At 51.5% G+C, this 15,958-nt stretch overlaps 1 protein-coding gene across 5 annotated transcripts in view; it reads right to left on the bottom strand.

Annotated features, from left to right (window-relative positions):
• Window positions 1-4,772: 4,772 nt before the first annotated feature.
• WDR25 (WD repeat domain 25) overlaps window positions 4,773-15,958 on the bottom strand; it is a 152,110-nt gene continuing 140,924 nt past the window's right edge. For all 5 annotated transcript variants that reach the window (XM_005562206.4, XM_005562209.4, XM_065518454.2 and 2 more), the window contains exons 5-7: window positions 9,301-9,471; window positions 5,853-5,993; window positions 4,773-5,243 (exon numbers count right to left, since the gene is read on the bottom strand). In XM_005562206.4, the coding sequence (XP_005562263.1) occupies window positions 5,022-5,243; window positions 5,853-5,993; window positions 9,301-9,471 (534 nt within the window). In that variant the 3' untranslated portion in view covers window positions 4,773-5,021. The remainder of the gene's footprint in view (window positions 5,244-5,852; window positions 5,994-9,300; window positions 9,472-15,958) is intronic.

Below are 15,958 nucleotides of genomic sequence, written 5' to 3'. Positions count from 1 at the left end.
GAGCACCTATGGCTCTGACTGGTGATTCTTTTCTCGCAGGATCCCTTGGGCTGGGTCTCGGTGCCCCGCTCCTCTCCCTGGTGCTGCTGTCAGCTGGCAGCCTCATGATGGCCTCAGGGACCTGGCTCTGCCCACAAGGAACTCAGAGGTAGAGGGGGAAGGCAGACAGTGTAACACTCAGCTCAGGGCTTCCAGAACACAGGGCCTGTGGGCATCTGAGAAGGGAGGGCCCTCATGCTCCAGGGGGATGAATGAAAGGGGTCAGAGGAGAGGATCACACTGGGTGCTGAAAGATGAATAGGAGTTCAACAGGTATTTTAGGCAAATGGAACAGAGCCATGAAAAGGCACAGATCTGTGACAGCTGGAGAGTTCCAGAAACTGTTCAGTGCTCCCGTGGGGCTCCCAAGGGGCTGAGCTCTGGAGCTGGCAGTTTCCCTCTGGATCTGCCCTTCGACGTTCTGCACTTGGACTGTCCCCACAGCTGGACGGGAAGTCCTGGGCAGTCGCCATCTACCCAGGCAGCTGGCCATGGCATGGGGTTCCCTGCTCCACCCCGACCTCTCCCTGCACTGAGATCCTGCCTTGTCTTCAGGGCGGCCCTGTCTGCGCATCCACCACCCGCCCGCACATCCATGTATGTTTCGCCTCAGCTCTCAGTAGGGCAGCGCAGGGTTGGGCTCTGCCACCAGTTGACAGCGTCACCTTGGGCAAGACCCAGGCCTGCCTGGCCTGCTTCCCTTTTTGGAGCCTGAGGACATTCATAAATGCAATTTCCAGGGACCCTCTAGGTAGCTTGGTCTCCCACCGTACAGAAAGCCAAAGTGAGGTGGAGGTGGTGCCCACAGGAGGCCATTTGGGAAGGGATCCCAGGTGCAAAAAAGAGCACAGGCTTGGGGTCAGAGGGCCCTGGGCACGGCTCCCTGCCCTCAGGGCAGCAGTTTCCTCTGCTGGACAGTGGAGTCATGGACACCCTGTCAGGAGCTGTGAGCACCAGCTGCACTCAGAAAAAAGTCACGGCCACGCCTGGCATACAGCGGTGCAGCCAGCACACGCAGTCTGCACGGCCACGCCTGGCATACAGCGGTGCAGCCAGCACACGCAGTCTGCACGGCCACGCCTGGCATACAGCGGTGCAGCCAGCACATGCAGTCTGCACGGCATCTGGAGGTGAAGCCGTTTTCTCCACGATGGCTTTGGATCTGGCATCTCAGATTTTCTAGGAGAGGATGAAGGTGAACACTCAGCCCCAGGAAGGTGGGTGGAGGGAAGAGACCACACTCCTTTTTCATTCCTGCTCCACATTTTCTAAATTTAGCTTTCTTATTTTAAAACTGCAAACAGTGAACTCCCTGACACCTTGCCGAGGATCAAAGTCAGTCTTTAAGAATGTTCTTTGGAAGAAAGTGTTTGGAAAAAGAAACAGATAAAAGCATGGTGCACACCTGCCATTCTTCCCAATAAAATGACCTAAAAAGGGAAGGGGCTGGCAGCCAGCTGGCACCCACAGCGGCCTGTGTTGAGAAATCAAACCCGCAGAGGGTGGAGCTAAGACACCACCACACTGGGTTTTCTGCCAAGCCCTGGGTGGCCCCGCGGCCCCAGAAGGGTCAGAGCTTTGGGTTGGTTCAAGGCCACCAGCTTGGAAAATAAATGGACTTCAGGTGCACAGAAGTGGAAGGTGTTTGTCCCAAGTGAAGTTGGGTGACAATCTGCAAAGTTCTTTCCTTTGCCTCGTCTCTCCTCATCCCCACAGGCCCACTTTACAGATGAGAAAACAAGGCTCAGATAAGCAAGGCCCCTGCAAAGGTCTCAGACCAGCAGGAAATGGCCCTGGGACATGAACTGGTCTCCTGGCTCCGAGTCCCACAGGTGGCAGGCAGCGATGTGTGCCCAGGAGCGGGGCCAGGAGCCCAGGTAGACAGGAGGCCTTTCAGCAGCTGGATCCCAGCCCTCGGAAGCCTGACGCAGTGTCATCTGTGACTGATGCTCACGCTAAATCAGTGGCAACATGAACATACAATGGTAGGGAACAATCACCAAATGCTGCGACGAAATTCTCAATCACAAAATCATCATCAGGAAGGTGGAAAACCACTGGGGTTTGCACTGGGTCAGGAAGCAGAGCATCCAGACTCCAAGGTCTGGGGCTGGCAGTGAGGTGTGGGGATGGGAAAGGCAAATGAGAAACGGCCTGAGAAGCCCAGGCCTCCCTCCACCCCGACCACTGCAGTTTTCCCTCCCCAGTGTGTCTGGGTTCATTCGCACAGCATCCATTCATTCCACAAACACGTGCTGAGGCCTGCTCAGGCCTGGAGCTGGGGAGACACACCCTCATGAAAATACTTGTAGGAGGGTCCTGCACTTGGGGAGGAGACCACTTTCCCTGCTACAAATCACAGTTCCCACCACACCTGCCCAAGGAACCTGGGTGTGGAGCATGGGTGTGACAGAAGTCAACCAATCTGAGTCCTTCCCTGGACTCGTCCAGTGGGAATGAATGAGGGCGGCAGCCCCAGTTGGTGGCTTCTGCCGTTAGATCGAACCCGGACAAGGCCAATGCCCAGAGAGTGACAGGGACAGCAAGGGTAGGAACAAGGGCCCACCACCCCATGGTCCACTGTGGCAAGGTCTGAGAAGGGAGCCACATCCGCCCTCTCCCCTAAACTGGCTCAGCTCCTGCGTCAAGTGGTCAGCCTGACACTAAGTCCCAGCACCACTTCCTGAGCGCCTATGACACACGGGCCCTACCAGGAAACACACAGACACAGTCTCATGATCCCCACGCGATGGACGTTATGTGTTCTTGTTTCACAGAAGGAGAAACTGAGGCACTGGGAGCTAGGCAGTTTGCCCAAAGTCACACAGCAATGAAGGACACCGACAGGCCCACGTCCTGTCACCGGGCCACACTTGCAGTCACTTGTGGAAGGCCCACTCTGTGCCAGGGTCAGGCACCAGCAGGGAGCAGGAACCCCAGCCTGGGGCATGTGCTCCACTGCAAATGCAGGTGGAGGGCATCAGCGGGGCTGGGGGCTCTGTGGGGAAAGGGGTCTGTGGGTGAGGGCATCAGCGGGGCTGGGGGCTCTGTGGGGAAAGGGGTCTGTGGGTGAGGGCATCAGCGGGGCTGGGGGCTCTGTGGGGAAAGGGGTCTGTGGGTGAGGGGAGCTTTCATGAAGATACCATCCAAGCAAGCACTGAGGGAGGGAGGCTGGGGAGGGGGATGGTGGGCCCAAAGGCCATGAGGCACCATCAGCCTGCTGGGTGGGGGTGATGGGATGGGCCCCACAGGTCACAGGAGCTCCCCTCTCAGAGCAGGAGGAGAAAGGGCAAACGCCAGAGGCGTGACAAGAGGGAGGCCCCAGCAGCCACATGGGGCAGAGGGCAGAGACTACCCATCTCCCACACCAGCCTCAGCACCACCACCCCCAACCGCCTTGCTCAGGCCAGTGGCAATCTTCCCTTTCGCCAGTGACCAAGCTCGCCGGGCACAGGGTGCAACTCTTTTCACCAAAACAGCCGTTCTTGAGCCTAAAAGAAATACACAGAAGGTGCTCCCACTGTGGGTCATGAGGACGCTCCCCCCACATGGGCCAGGGGATCCCACTCACCCTGTCCTCAGGGCACCGTAGGGGGACACTGGGGCCATGCCCTCAGCACCCCGAGTGCTCAGCTCCAGCTTCCTCTCCCACAGACAGGCACACAGTAGGTGCTGTAGACCCGGATGCCTGCCATGTGTCAGGCTCTGCGGTGACTGTCGGGCAGGAGGGTTCAGCCCTCAGAAGCCCTACCTCGGGGCCTTTGCACAGCTCCTCCCTCGTCTGGGATACTCCTCCAGAGGAGCCCAGGGATCCCAAGGACCCCCTGGACACACTGACACACAGGTCTTCACCCACCGGCTCCAGGCCAGCTTCAGCCCCCTCCTAGGACACTCCCAACAGACTTGACCTTCTCTGACCCTAGCTGTGAGCCTGCAGGCTGGCTCTTCCGATGCCCCACTTTACAGATGCGGAGATGAACCTGGGAGAGGAGTGGTGGCTTGCCTTGCCTCTGCTATGGCGACAGTGGAGCGGGGACAGAATCAGGGGGAGGGAAAGCCAAGTGCCCACCTCTTCCTGCGTCCCCCACTGCTCTGGTCCATGGGCGGCCTCTTCACATTCTCTGCCTTTCTCCACTGACTCCCCTGCCAGGGACACCATCTTCACCAAGTTGAGGTCTGCCTCCTCCAGGAAGCCTTCCAAGGTACCCGTGGGCCCCACCCTCACCTGTCAGCAGATCCCTGGGCTCCTGCAGTGGCCCCTCAGTTACAATTCTGTTGGGGTTTCCATCTAGTCAGCCTGTGCAGGCACCTGGGGAGCCAGGCCTCCTCCCAGCCCAGCTCCTCCAGGCTCCTCAAGGGTCCCTCCCTCACTTCTCCACGAGGCTCCCTCAGCAGGTGAGCACACCTGCGTGTGCAGCACGCACACTGGTGGGGAAAGAGGCGGCCCAAGGGGCCCAGGGCTTGGGCCAACCAGGGGCCCAGCTGGCCACAGTCCTGGGGAGTGCAAGCGGCTGGGGCCTGTGAGTCTGGTGGGGCACTGAGCTCCAACAGAATCCCTGAGGGCAGACCAAAGATACAGACTACCCCCACTTCAGGACTCCCTTGCTGGGACCCCCAGAGCGAGATGATCCCATCTCAAGCTCGCACAGTTCTCTCTGTCTCCAGAGCTCCAGCAGGCCTGGGAGGAAGGAGGTGAGAAGAAGCCGCTAATGCAAACTTATTGCTGAAAACACTTAACAAATAGCAAAACACACGTTTATTAGGCATCGCCGGCCGCCTGCCAGGCACTTTCACTATTGTAGTCCTCACACTCCTGAGGCAAACAGACTTTTGTCCCCACTTTACAGATGAGGAAACTGAGGCTCAGAGGGTGGTACCCAGGACCCACAGCCAACCTCTGTGCTCATTCCTCTCATACACCCTTGAGGAAGAGGGGAGTCCCAGAGCCCAGCTGGCAACGGGAAGGTTCAGTGACACAAAGCTCAGTGCCAGATCTTCATGTCCCCTCCCCAGGAGCAGGTGGCGAGGACGGAGGGCAGCACGGGGTGGTAGGTGGTGCCGACACAGGCCTGCGTGTGCCCCTGCAGTGTGCATGCCCGGCTGGCCGTGCGGAAGCTGTACATCAGGACCCGGCCATCGGCGCTGCCCGTCACCAGCAGGTCACCGCCTGGGGAGCACTCACAGCCCACTGAGTAGCCCTCCACCTGCAGAGAGGGACACAGCAGGTGAGTAGGCTGCACCTGTCAAGCTGGGGTGAGTACACCCATTCTACAGAGGAACAGGCCGAAGCCCCGAGCTGACAGAGCAGAGCTGGGCTTCACACCCCATTCCCTGAGGTCAAAGCCCAAGTCCCACCTATGAGGCTGTAGAGCCCTAATGCGGGCTCACATCCCAAGGCCAGTTCAGCAAATCCAGGGAGATCAGCTCCAGCCCAGCTGAGGGGTCTGGCCTCAGGGACAGTCACCCAGCCCCCAGCCCCTTTCACCCCATCAAGGCTGGCCTCACTGTGGAAAGGGGAGGGTGCAGAAATGACACCCATGACCATTCTGTCCTGTTCCCGCCACCCACCTCTGAGACCTGTCTGTGTGAGCCAACTACTGCTTCCTGCCCAGTACCTGGGCCCTGGGGTGAGGACCAGATGTGGCTCAGGGACTTGAAGAGATAGCAGGCCACATGGCATGCACTCACCAAGGAAACAGAAAGCAGGATCCGCCCAGACAGAAGCTCCATGCACCCCGGGGCCCATATCCAGGACTGCCAGGAGGCTTGGGGCTGGGGCTCAGCATTCGCCTGGGAGACAAGGACAGAAGTACCTTGTGCCCTTCATAGCGCCGCCGTCTGCTCATCCGGTAGGGCCACACAGTGGAGAAAAGGGCCATGTAGTTGCCATTGGTCTGTGCCAGGAACACGGGCTCTCTCGGGTGCAAGGCGAGGCTGGGGCAGGTGAACCTCTCCTGAGAAAAGCAGAGCCACAAATGGGTCGGAGAAGACACCCCCTACCCGGCACTCTGCTCTGAGGGGAAGCTCCGCTCCAGCTTCCCCTCCCACAGACAGGCACACAGTAGGTGCTGTAGACCTGGGGCCTGCTTCCAGACCCTTGCTGGGTGTCTCCATTGGTTTCCTATCGCTGCCATGACAAATCGCCACAAGCTTGGTGGCTCAAGACACACACATTTTACATCACACAGTTCTGCAAGTCAGAAGTCTGAAAGCGGCTTCACTGGGCTGAACTCAAGATGTTGGCGGGGCTGGACTTCTTTCTGGAGGCTAGAGGGACCCAAATTTCCTCCATGTTTCCCAGCTTCTACAACCTGCCTGTGTCCCTGTGGCAGGCAGGAAAAAGCCCCCCAAAATATACCCATGTTCTAATTCCTGAAACCTGTGAATGTTACCTTACAGGGTCAAAACCAAGGGTCTCTGCAGACATAATTAAGGATTCTGAGATAAGGAGATGATCCTATGTCACGCTACATGCAGTCACGTGCAGCCTTACAGAAAGGAAGCCAAGGCTGGGCGTGGTGGCTCACGCCTGTATCCCAGCACTTCGGGATGCTGAGACGGGCGGATCGCTTGAGCCCAGGAGTTCAACACCAGCCTGGGCAACACAGCAAAACCCCCATCTCTACAAAAGAAAAAAAAAAAAAAAAGAAACAAAGGGAAGGTGCAGAGATGTGACACACAGTGAAGGTGGTGTGAAGACGCTGGCTTGGAGGGCTGGAGAGATGCAGACACAAGCCAGGAATGCTGGCTGTCACCAAAAGCCAGAAGAGGCCAGGAGGGATTCTCCCCTTGACACTCCAGAGGGAACACACCCTGCCAACAACTTGATTTCAGCCCAATCAAACTTAATGTTGATTACGAACTTCAGGCCTCCAGAACTGTGAGGGAATAAGTTTGTGTTCTTCCAGCCACCAAGTTTGTGTAATTTGTCACACAAGGATAGAAAAGGAATCTACATGACCATCTCGCCACCTCCACAGTGAGTCCTCAGGGACAGCCCAGCCCAGCCCAGCCCAGGGACCCACACAGCCAAAATGCACAGTAAGTGAGGAGGTAAGTGGCCAAATGAGAAAAGAAATGCAAGCACAAACCTCAAAACACAGGGGCACGAGATCTCACTGCTTCATTGACATGGTCCTACAGAAAGCACCCCTAAACTGCCCCCTCAAGCTGGCTTTACATTGTTCTAACTATTCTCCCTAGGCCACACTCTCTAAGAGAGCCCAAACTCAGAGGGTAAAGTGGGGAGCAGCAGGAAGCACAGCTGCAGGCTGATGTGCCCATCAGAGGCACAGAGGCTGCCACGGTCAGACAACGAGCTGCCGGTGTGATGGTGCCAGGCTGAGCACCTGTTCCCTCCGCACAGACAGCGTGCAGTGTAACTACAGTTCAGGCACAAGGCACCTTCATCTGCCTCACTTCCCCTGGGCTCCCAGAGGCAGGACACCCTCAGAGGTCCAATGTCCTGCCTGTCCTGCCCAGTGGGTTGCCCTGGGACACCCTGCAGTGGACATCTAGAAGCGGGTTTGCTCAGGGCCACTTAGAACCCATTGAGAACAAGGAAAAGGCAGGGAGGAAAAGAAGGTGTATACAGGATAGATATTTCATGTACACCCACATATATCATATACATGACATAAAGTTTTAAATTCGGAGATTAGTCATGGATTAGTTGAAATCTCAAAAGATGATGATGATGATGATGGCGGTGTTAGTGGTGATGATGGTAGCGGTGGTGGTGGTGATGATGGTATAACAGAGATGGTGGTGGTGACAATCATGGTGGTGACGGTGTGACAGAGGTAATGGTGGTGGTGGTGCTAGACATGCTGGTGACAGTGGTGGTGATAGAGATAGTGTGGTGTTGGTGTTGGTGGTGGTACTGATAAGAGATGGTAGTGGTGACAGAGATGTGGTGTAATGGCAGTGATCGTGGTGGCAGTGATACAATTGGTGGTAGTGACAGAGATGGTGGTGGTGATAGAGTGGTGGTGATGGTGGTGGTGCAGCAACAGAGATGCTGGTGACAGTGAAGGTGACAGAGATGGCAGTGGGGATGATGGTGATGGCGGTGGTGATAGAAATGGTGTGGTGGTGAGAACGAGAGTGGTGATGGTGACAGTGATGATGATGGTGGTACGGGAGATAAAGAGGATCGTGGTGATGGTGGTGGCGGTGATGATGGTGGTGATGGTGGTGGGTATACACATGGTGATGCTGATGCTGATGGTGGCAGTGCTAGTGATAACAGTGGTGGCAGTGATGGTGGTGGTGTGGTGGTACAATGATGGTGATAAGTATAGAGATGGTGATGGTGATGCTGATGGTGCTGGTGATAATGGTGGTGACAGTGATGACAGGAGTGGTGGTGGTGACAATGATGACAGTGGTGGTGGGTATAGAGACAGTGATGCTGATGGTGATACTGTTGATGGTGGCAGTGATGACACTGGTGGTGGGTATAGAGACAGTGATGCTGATGGTGCTGGTGATAACGGTGGTGGTAATGATGGTGGTGATGACAGGAGTGGTGGTAGTGACAATGATGACGGTGGTGGTGGTGGGTATAGAGACAGTGATGCTGATGATGGTACTGGTGGTGACGATGATGGTGGCAGTGATGACACTGGTGGTGGCAGTGATGTTGATGGTGGTGGTGGTAATGACAGTTAAAGTACAGAAGCACTCCCTGTGCCTGGCACTGTGCTATACCCTTTACAAGCATTCTCTCTCTCTCTTAATTCTCAAAACTATTTTCTCATAAAAAAGTGAGAATCAAAGAGGCTAAATAGCAGGTCCAGGGCTCTCTGCCTTAGAAGGTCCTAGTGAATCCAGAACCTTAATGCAGGTGTTCTAACTGTGGGGCCCCTGCTCTGAACTCCTGGGCTACATCACCTGCCAATGCCACTGAGGGCCAGAAATCCCTTCTGAGTAGCTGGTTGTGGTGGCAGTGGGACGGTGGGGTTTCTCAGGTTGCACTGCCACGTTCCCCATTGATCTGGACTGAACTGCCCCCCGCCCCGACCCTTACACTGTGGGGTGGCCGTGCTGGCACAAGAATAGCAGAAGGAGATTGCATCTGGAAGCCCACAGCAAGCTCTCCATGTGTGCGGTAGGCTGAGACCTGCCTACCCCCCTCCTGGAGATTTCAGTCAAGTGAGTCTCCTCCCACAGAAGGGACCTGGGACCTCAGATAGATCAGAACTACATGGATACACTCTGTGGCTGAAACTGACAGCAATGCCAAGTGGGATTTCTTACGTGAAAAATCTGGTTGGAGATTTTGGCAGAGGTCCGGAAATCCCAGGCAATAATGGTGCGGTCAGCTGAGTCACGGGTGGAAGCATCTGTGCTGCTCAGGAACTCGGAGCCTTCCCGGAGGAACAGGATGTCCAAGGTCTGCTGGATGGTCGCCTTGTAGCTTCTCATCACCTGCAAGAGTGGACACCAGTCATGCTGGCAGGCCTGGGAGCACGGACAGGCTCCTGCCCAGGGAAGGCCAAGGACTCAGCGGGCAGGCGGGTTTAGTGAAGTCTATGCTGGGTCACACACACCCAGGCTGAGCAGCATCCTCAAGCCATATGTGGAATCATGGTCCCTCCCGCCCCACGCCCAGGCTAGTGTCTGTCAACTTCTCAGCCCCCCTGCTCTATTGCCACATGGGCCCAGAAAGGCATTCCTACCACCTCTTGAGAGCAGCAGGATCCCAGGGAAAGTGCTAAGGGAAGGGCCCTTCACTCGCCAAGGGCACCTTGAGAGCATATTGACATCCATCAACACTGGGGTCATGTTTTGAGTGGGTCTTGCTTCTGAAGATGTCACATAATTCACAGCTTGCAAAGTCCCAGATTGTTGTCCCTGGAGGAGCCATAGTAATGCAGGAACAAGTGTGCTTAGGGACAGACCATAAAGCCAGAATCACAGGCCATATTTTAGCTTTAACGACACTTTGTATTGTTTTAGCATCATCACCGATACTTCACAGTGTCCTGTCTCATAAACTGACTTTATTAAGTATCGAGCAGTTGTTTTTCCTTTCTTAGAAGATTTTATCACATTCAGCCTCTGCTCTCAAATATCCAGCTCTGGTGGGGGGATGGAGAAGGGTCCCAGTAACAGGACTAGCAAGTAGCTCCACTTAACAAACTCACAGAGCACAGGACTTTAATTACAATACAGAAATAACATGCTGGGCACCCACTCACCACCACGGAAGCACAGCAAGGTCTCAAGTTGGTCAGAGGGGCCAGCCGGTCCCTTTACCAGTTCCTGGGGCGCCACCATGTGGCTGCAGCATAAACAGTTCAGTCCCTGGGCCCCACCAGCTCAAAATGAGCCATCTTGACTTTTTAATTGGAGTTCACACCTTTCAAATTTTGCAGACATATTTTCTATCATCTTAAAATGTATATGTCAAATTCACATTAAATGTGGCACTCCATAATTTCAGTTTAGGTTAGAGGAGGAGGAGGTTGAGACCCATTCTCTTGATGAGGTTCACTGAGGCCCAGAAAGAGGTAGGGATGTGCTCAAGGTCACATGGCCGGGGCATGGTGGAGCCTCTTCCGCCCCCCCACGGCTTCCCTGGGACCCACAGTTCATTCTCCTGCTGGTCATTTCCTGCCTCCTGCCTCTGTAATTCCTCAGGGAGGGTGGGCAGCAGATGACTGTTCTTCTCTGAGCCTCTTCCAAAGCAACCCTCAACTAAGGAGATTTCAGAGAGGGCCCCCTGAAGCCTAAACAATGATCCGGGGTGGAAAAAACAGTTTTCTGAATGCAGGACAAGGAGACAAGCTGCCCCTCACGGCACAGCTGCCTGCCTTCCTCCGCGTACTGGATTCTGCATGCCCGTGCCTGCTCTATCCTCCCACGTGGCCTTAATACCACCGCCCCCACCAGCCTCAACACTTCAATCTCTAAGAGGCGGACCCAGGGAAAGTATGAGGAAGATGACGGCCCTCCCTGCCACTCGCTGAGTGCCCGTTAGGTGCTGGCCCCCTGGCTGGGGGGTTCACATAAGTTATCTCATGACAAGAGCCCCACAGGTAGCTTCTCTCGATGGGCATGAAGTCTCAGAGACAGGCAACTTGCCCAGGAGCCAAGAACCACCTGCATGCCCCTGCCAATGCACCACCTGCCTCCCAAGACAAAGTTTTTGAGGAGAAGCAAAACAGTTGTTCCGTACATTTTCTGAGAATGGATGGAAATGGCCCAATTCATTAGAGTGTCATAAAAGTGAATGGCTGAGAAAAGAGCCGTGTTATGGGCGATCCCTACCAATAATGTGGCTGCAAGTGGAAGGCTGGCCTTTGAAGTGATCGCCGCCGAACATGATTTACTCGCCTTCACAACTGCTTGTGCCCCAGGAAAGAGCAAAGGGGCCATTTGTGTGTCTAGCTGGTGGGTTTTATGGCAACCTTAATTACACCAACAGCTGGCATGGGACAGTGCTACCCGAGCCTAACGAGCTGGATCCAAAAGGGAGCCTCGCTCAGACTCTTCTGGCAACTGCGGGCCCCTGGTGGAGAAGCAGGGACATGGTCTTAGGGAAAGCAGAAGATCGATCATGACACATGCAGGGGTTATGTCCCTACAATCTGCCCACTACTTGGCCTGCCAGCAAACCTGGGTGACACTGGGCTGCTGCCGACTCGTCCAGAGCAATCTTGGGTTCCTGCCACTTCCAGGGTGCACAGGGTTGGGGATGGTCACTGGGCTCCAATCTTGGCCCACTAAGATTCACTATGTGCCTGGGGAAGGTTCATTCCCTCCCTGGGCCTAGCTTTTGAGTCATCAACACGAAGGGCCGGACCGCACCTCTGAGCCTCTAAGTACTCCTGGTCCTCAGAAAGGACTGGCGGATGCACCCAGCTATCCCTCACCCCATGCTGCCAGTCCTCTGCATGCAGATCTGAAGGACAGGAGGTGGGGAGGCATTGCTCTGGGCTCACACGCAGCCCTGTGCTCCTTTAGCTGCCCACCTCAGCCACCTGCCTAAGCCACAGGACTGTGAGCTCCTGGCACAGATGCCCTGCTGCCCACATTTCTGGGTCATCCTTGGCTAGCACTGGGTCTGCCCCCTGCAGGCATCAGTAAGGTGTGTCAAATTGATGCTGGATAAGTGAGTGGATGCATAAATGAATGAGTGAATGAACAAAAGGTCAACTACTTTAAAAGAAGCAATCCAGGATACTCTGGCTCCCAGCAACATCCTAGCACGCAGGGCTAAGGCAACACACAAAAGCCTTTGCCACTGGCTCTCCCAGGACCCCCAGGTGAGATGGCATTCACTCACAGGTCCTTCCCATGGCCCTGACTGAGCCAGCCCCTGCCCTACCCCTCAGACTTGGAGACAAAGGAAAGCTGCTCCAAGACCTTGGTGGGAGGTGGGGCACAGCTGGACTGTGCTCCATGCTGCAGCCTCACAAGAGCCAAGAGCCCAGAGGTGGGTGGGGCCTCTCCTGGCCCTTGGATGAGCAGGGGTGAGATGACAAGTGGGAGGGTCCACGTACTTAGGCAGACACCCTGGGGACCTGAGCCTGGCAGCCTATTACTGGCTGCATCACTGGGGCAAGTAACTTCCGTCTCTGTTCTTCAGTCTCCATACCTGTAAAGTAGGGTAACAACAGGACCTCCAGCTGAGGAAGTAAGGGTGATGTGCCCAGCTAAATGCCCAACACATATGAGCCTGATGCTTGTAAACCTTCTCCTCCCCAGCCAGCCAGAGCTAGAGTCCCTCGGATAGAGCTGTGAGTTCTTGGGCAACTCTCAATAATAGATGTATTGTCTTCTTCTAGTGCCAAGATGCAAGGCAAAGTGGAAAGGTAGCACAGGGCCCACTGCTTTGGTTTAAACTCGCAAAAGCAGAAGCTGCCAATCACACAGGATGGTGGCTATCAAAAGCAATTGACATTTACATTCAACAAAGTAAACCATAACTATGAGGAAAAACACGATTCAATTTCTCTACAACCTGGGGCTAGGGAAAACTTTCCCAGCTATGACTCCAAAGCCAGAAGCAGTAAGAGAAAAGTTGAATAAATTGGACTATATAAAAACAATAATAATTTTTAAAAAAATACTTTGGGATGGCAGAAAGCAAGCAAGTAAATAAATAAATAATAAATAAGGAAAGCAAAAAAGACAAGTAGGAGAAATATTTACCACTTCTATTACAGGCAAAGGTCACTATCTGTAATATACAGATGGTCCCTAAAAATAGACGAAAAAGACCAATAGCTCTACAGAAAAACAGGCAAGTAAACAGAGCTCAGAAAAAAGGAAATGGTCCTTCCACTTTGCTCATAACAAAAGCAATGCAAATTTAAATCACATAGAGATACCATTACTTGCCTATCAAATTAACAAAATCCAAAAGTTTTGCAACACCCTTGTTATGTGGCTCTGGGGGTGTTAGGTATATACATATGGCTGCCAGAAATGCAAATGGTACAAGCCCTGTGCAGAAAGGATTTACACAACTTTGAGCAAAATAACATATGCATCGTTACTCAGCAATACGCATGACCCAGCAACCCCACTTTTAAGAACTAATCCTAAACACACTGGCAAAATCCCAAAGAGATATAAGCACAATGCCACTGAAAGCAGCACTATTTGTAAAAATAAAAAACAGGGAACAACCCAATGTTCATCAAGAAAGGACTGGCTGAATAAATTTCGGTACACTAATACTCTGGACCACTATGCTGTTGTAAAAAAGAATGAGGAACATATCCTGCTATGGAGTGATCTCCAGGACACATTGTTCAGTAAAAAAAAAAATCCAAAGTGGGAGGAAAAAAAGTGTGTAAAGAAGAGGTGATATGAACATGTGTGTGTGTGTTTGCTTCCACTAAGAAGCAATAAGAAGACAAATGAGAAACTAAAATAAGTAAATAAATAAGATTGCCTTAAGAGGAAGGGAGGGGAGCAGCCTGGGGGAAACAGAGTTAGAGGTGGAACATGGATGATTTCTCGAAATGCACCTTGTTTTGCAGATTTGACTCTAGAATTCTGTAAAGAGCCAGTCAGAAAATATTTTGGGTTTTGTAGGCCATATATAGTCACTGTTATATATACTTCTCTTTCTCTCTCTCTCTCTCTCTGTATGTGTGTGTGTGTCTGTGTGTTTGTTGGAGCTGGTTAAAAATGTAAAAACCATTCTCAGCTCAAAGACCATATAAAAACAGGTCACAGGCCAGATAAGGCCCATCAACCATAGTTTGCCAATCCTTTCTCTGGACCCACGTACACATTTTATTAAATTATGCAACAAAATTAACTTAAAAAGCAATCTCTAAAATGTGAAAGCAAAATTAGGCAAACAAAATTAACCACGTATTGATTTGGTAGCTTAACTGCACAAATAAGATTTCTTGTAAAAGACCTGAAGCACAGTAATTTAATGGTTAAATTAAATGGTTAGTTGAATATACATTATTAATAGAAAACGGCAATATGGTGGTAAAGCCTAATTAGATACACATTGTGAACAAAGAGAACTGCAAGAAATCTTAAAGTGTTTTCAGTCGTTTCATTGTTAGTGTCAATATATATAAAAGAAATGTGTTAAGGCAGATGGAAATTTAAAAATTTTAGCATAAAAGAGATTTTAAAAATATAAAAACAAAAAGTAAAGAAAATTCTGTAATCCTAAATTTGAATTGGAAAAATCAGTATAAACAGTAATATATTTTGTCTTCACAATGAAAATATTTCCCAGCTCTGTCCACAGAAGGAGCGTGGAAACAATCAGTAAACTCTGCACCTGGATTATAGTCCCTAAGCCCAGCTAAACTGACCAGAAGTGACATAGATAATAGACCAAGACACGAAAAGTTATCATAACTCCATAACATATGTTTAAGAAGGTAGAGGAGAGAGTGACCCTGGTAAGTAGAGAATGGAAGAGAATATATATATATACACACACTTGTGTATATATATACACACATACATATATGTAGTCTTTGGATATATGATTATACATGTTTTATATAGAGAGACTATATGTATATATATAGACTACATAAATGATACAAAGACTATATGTAGATATAGAGATAGTCTTCCATATCTCTACTACCATGGTCAGTCTTTCCTCTACCTTCTTAAACATATGTTATGGAGTTATAATAACTTTTAATGAATCATATATACATATATGATCCAAATCACACTTCTAGAGATGAAGTATGCAATGTTTGAGATAAAAAATACATTAGATGGGATTAACAGCAGATGAGACACTGCAAAAGAAACCATTAGTAAACTAGAAGACATAGCAATTAAAATTATGCAACATGTACCACATAGAAAAAAATTCTGAACTTTAAAATGAACAAATCTAATGTAAACCTGAAATGGAGTAAACCCACTATGCCTCTCTCTCTCTCTCTCTCTCTCTCTCTCTCTCTCTCTCTCTCTCTCTCCCCCTCCTATAAATTACAAAAAAAAAAAAACTTTGGACAAAATTTTAAAAGCAACTACCTGAAGACTTTGAAAAGCCAATAATAGCAGGTGGGTTGGGAAGGGAAGTCAAAATTTGAATAAAGACCAGTATGGCAGATGAGGTTCCTAATTGGTATTCACTTTTGTGTTTTAACTCCTGATGTTGACCCAAAGACTGACTGGATTAAGGCAGTACATAGAGTACATAGTGGGCATGGACAGCAAACATTCTAAAATAAATCCATCATTCTGCCCAAATGATCAATCTGAAGAAAAAATAAACAGAGCTATGGGGATCTATGGATAATATCAAAAGCTTAAATATTTTTGTCAACAGAGTTCTTTTTCTTTTTTTTTTTTTTTTTTGAAGATGGAGTCTCACTCTATCCCCCAGGCTGGAGTGCAGTGGTACGATCTTGGCTCACTGCAACTTCCGCCTCCCGGGTTCAAGCGATTCTCCTGCCTC

The sequence above is a fragment of the Macaca fascicularis genome, chromosome 7 (genome assembly GCF_037993035.2).
Source record: "Macaca fascicularis isolate 582-1 chromosome 7, T2T-MFA8v1.1".
NCBI classification, from domain to species: Eukaryota; Metazoa; Chordata; class Mammalia; order Primates; family Cercopithecidae; genus Macaca; species Macaca fascicularis.
Note: the sequence above shows the minus strand (reverse complement) of the source record. Positions and strands in the feature narration are given on the sequence as shown.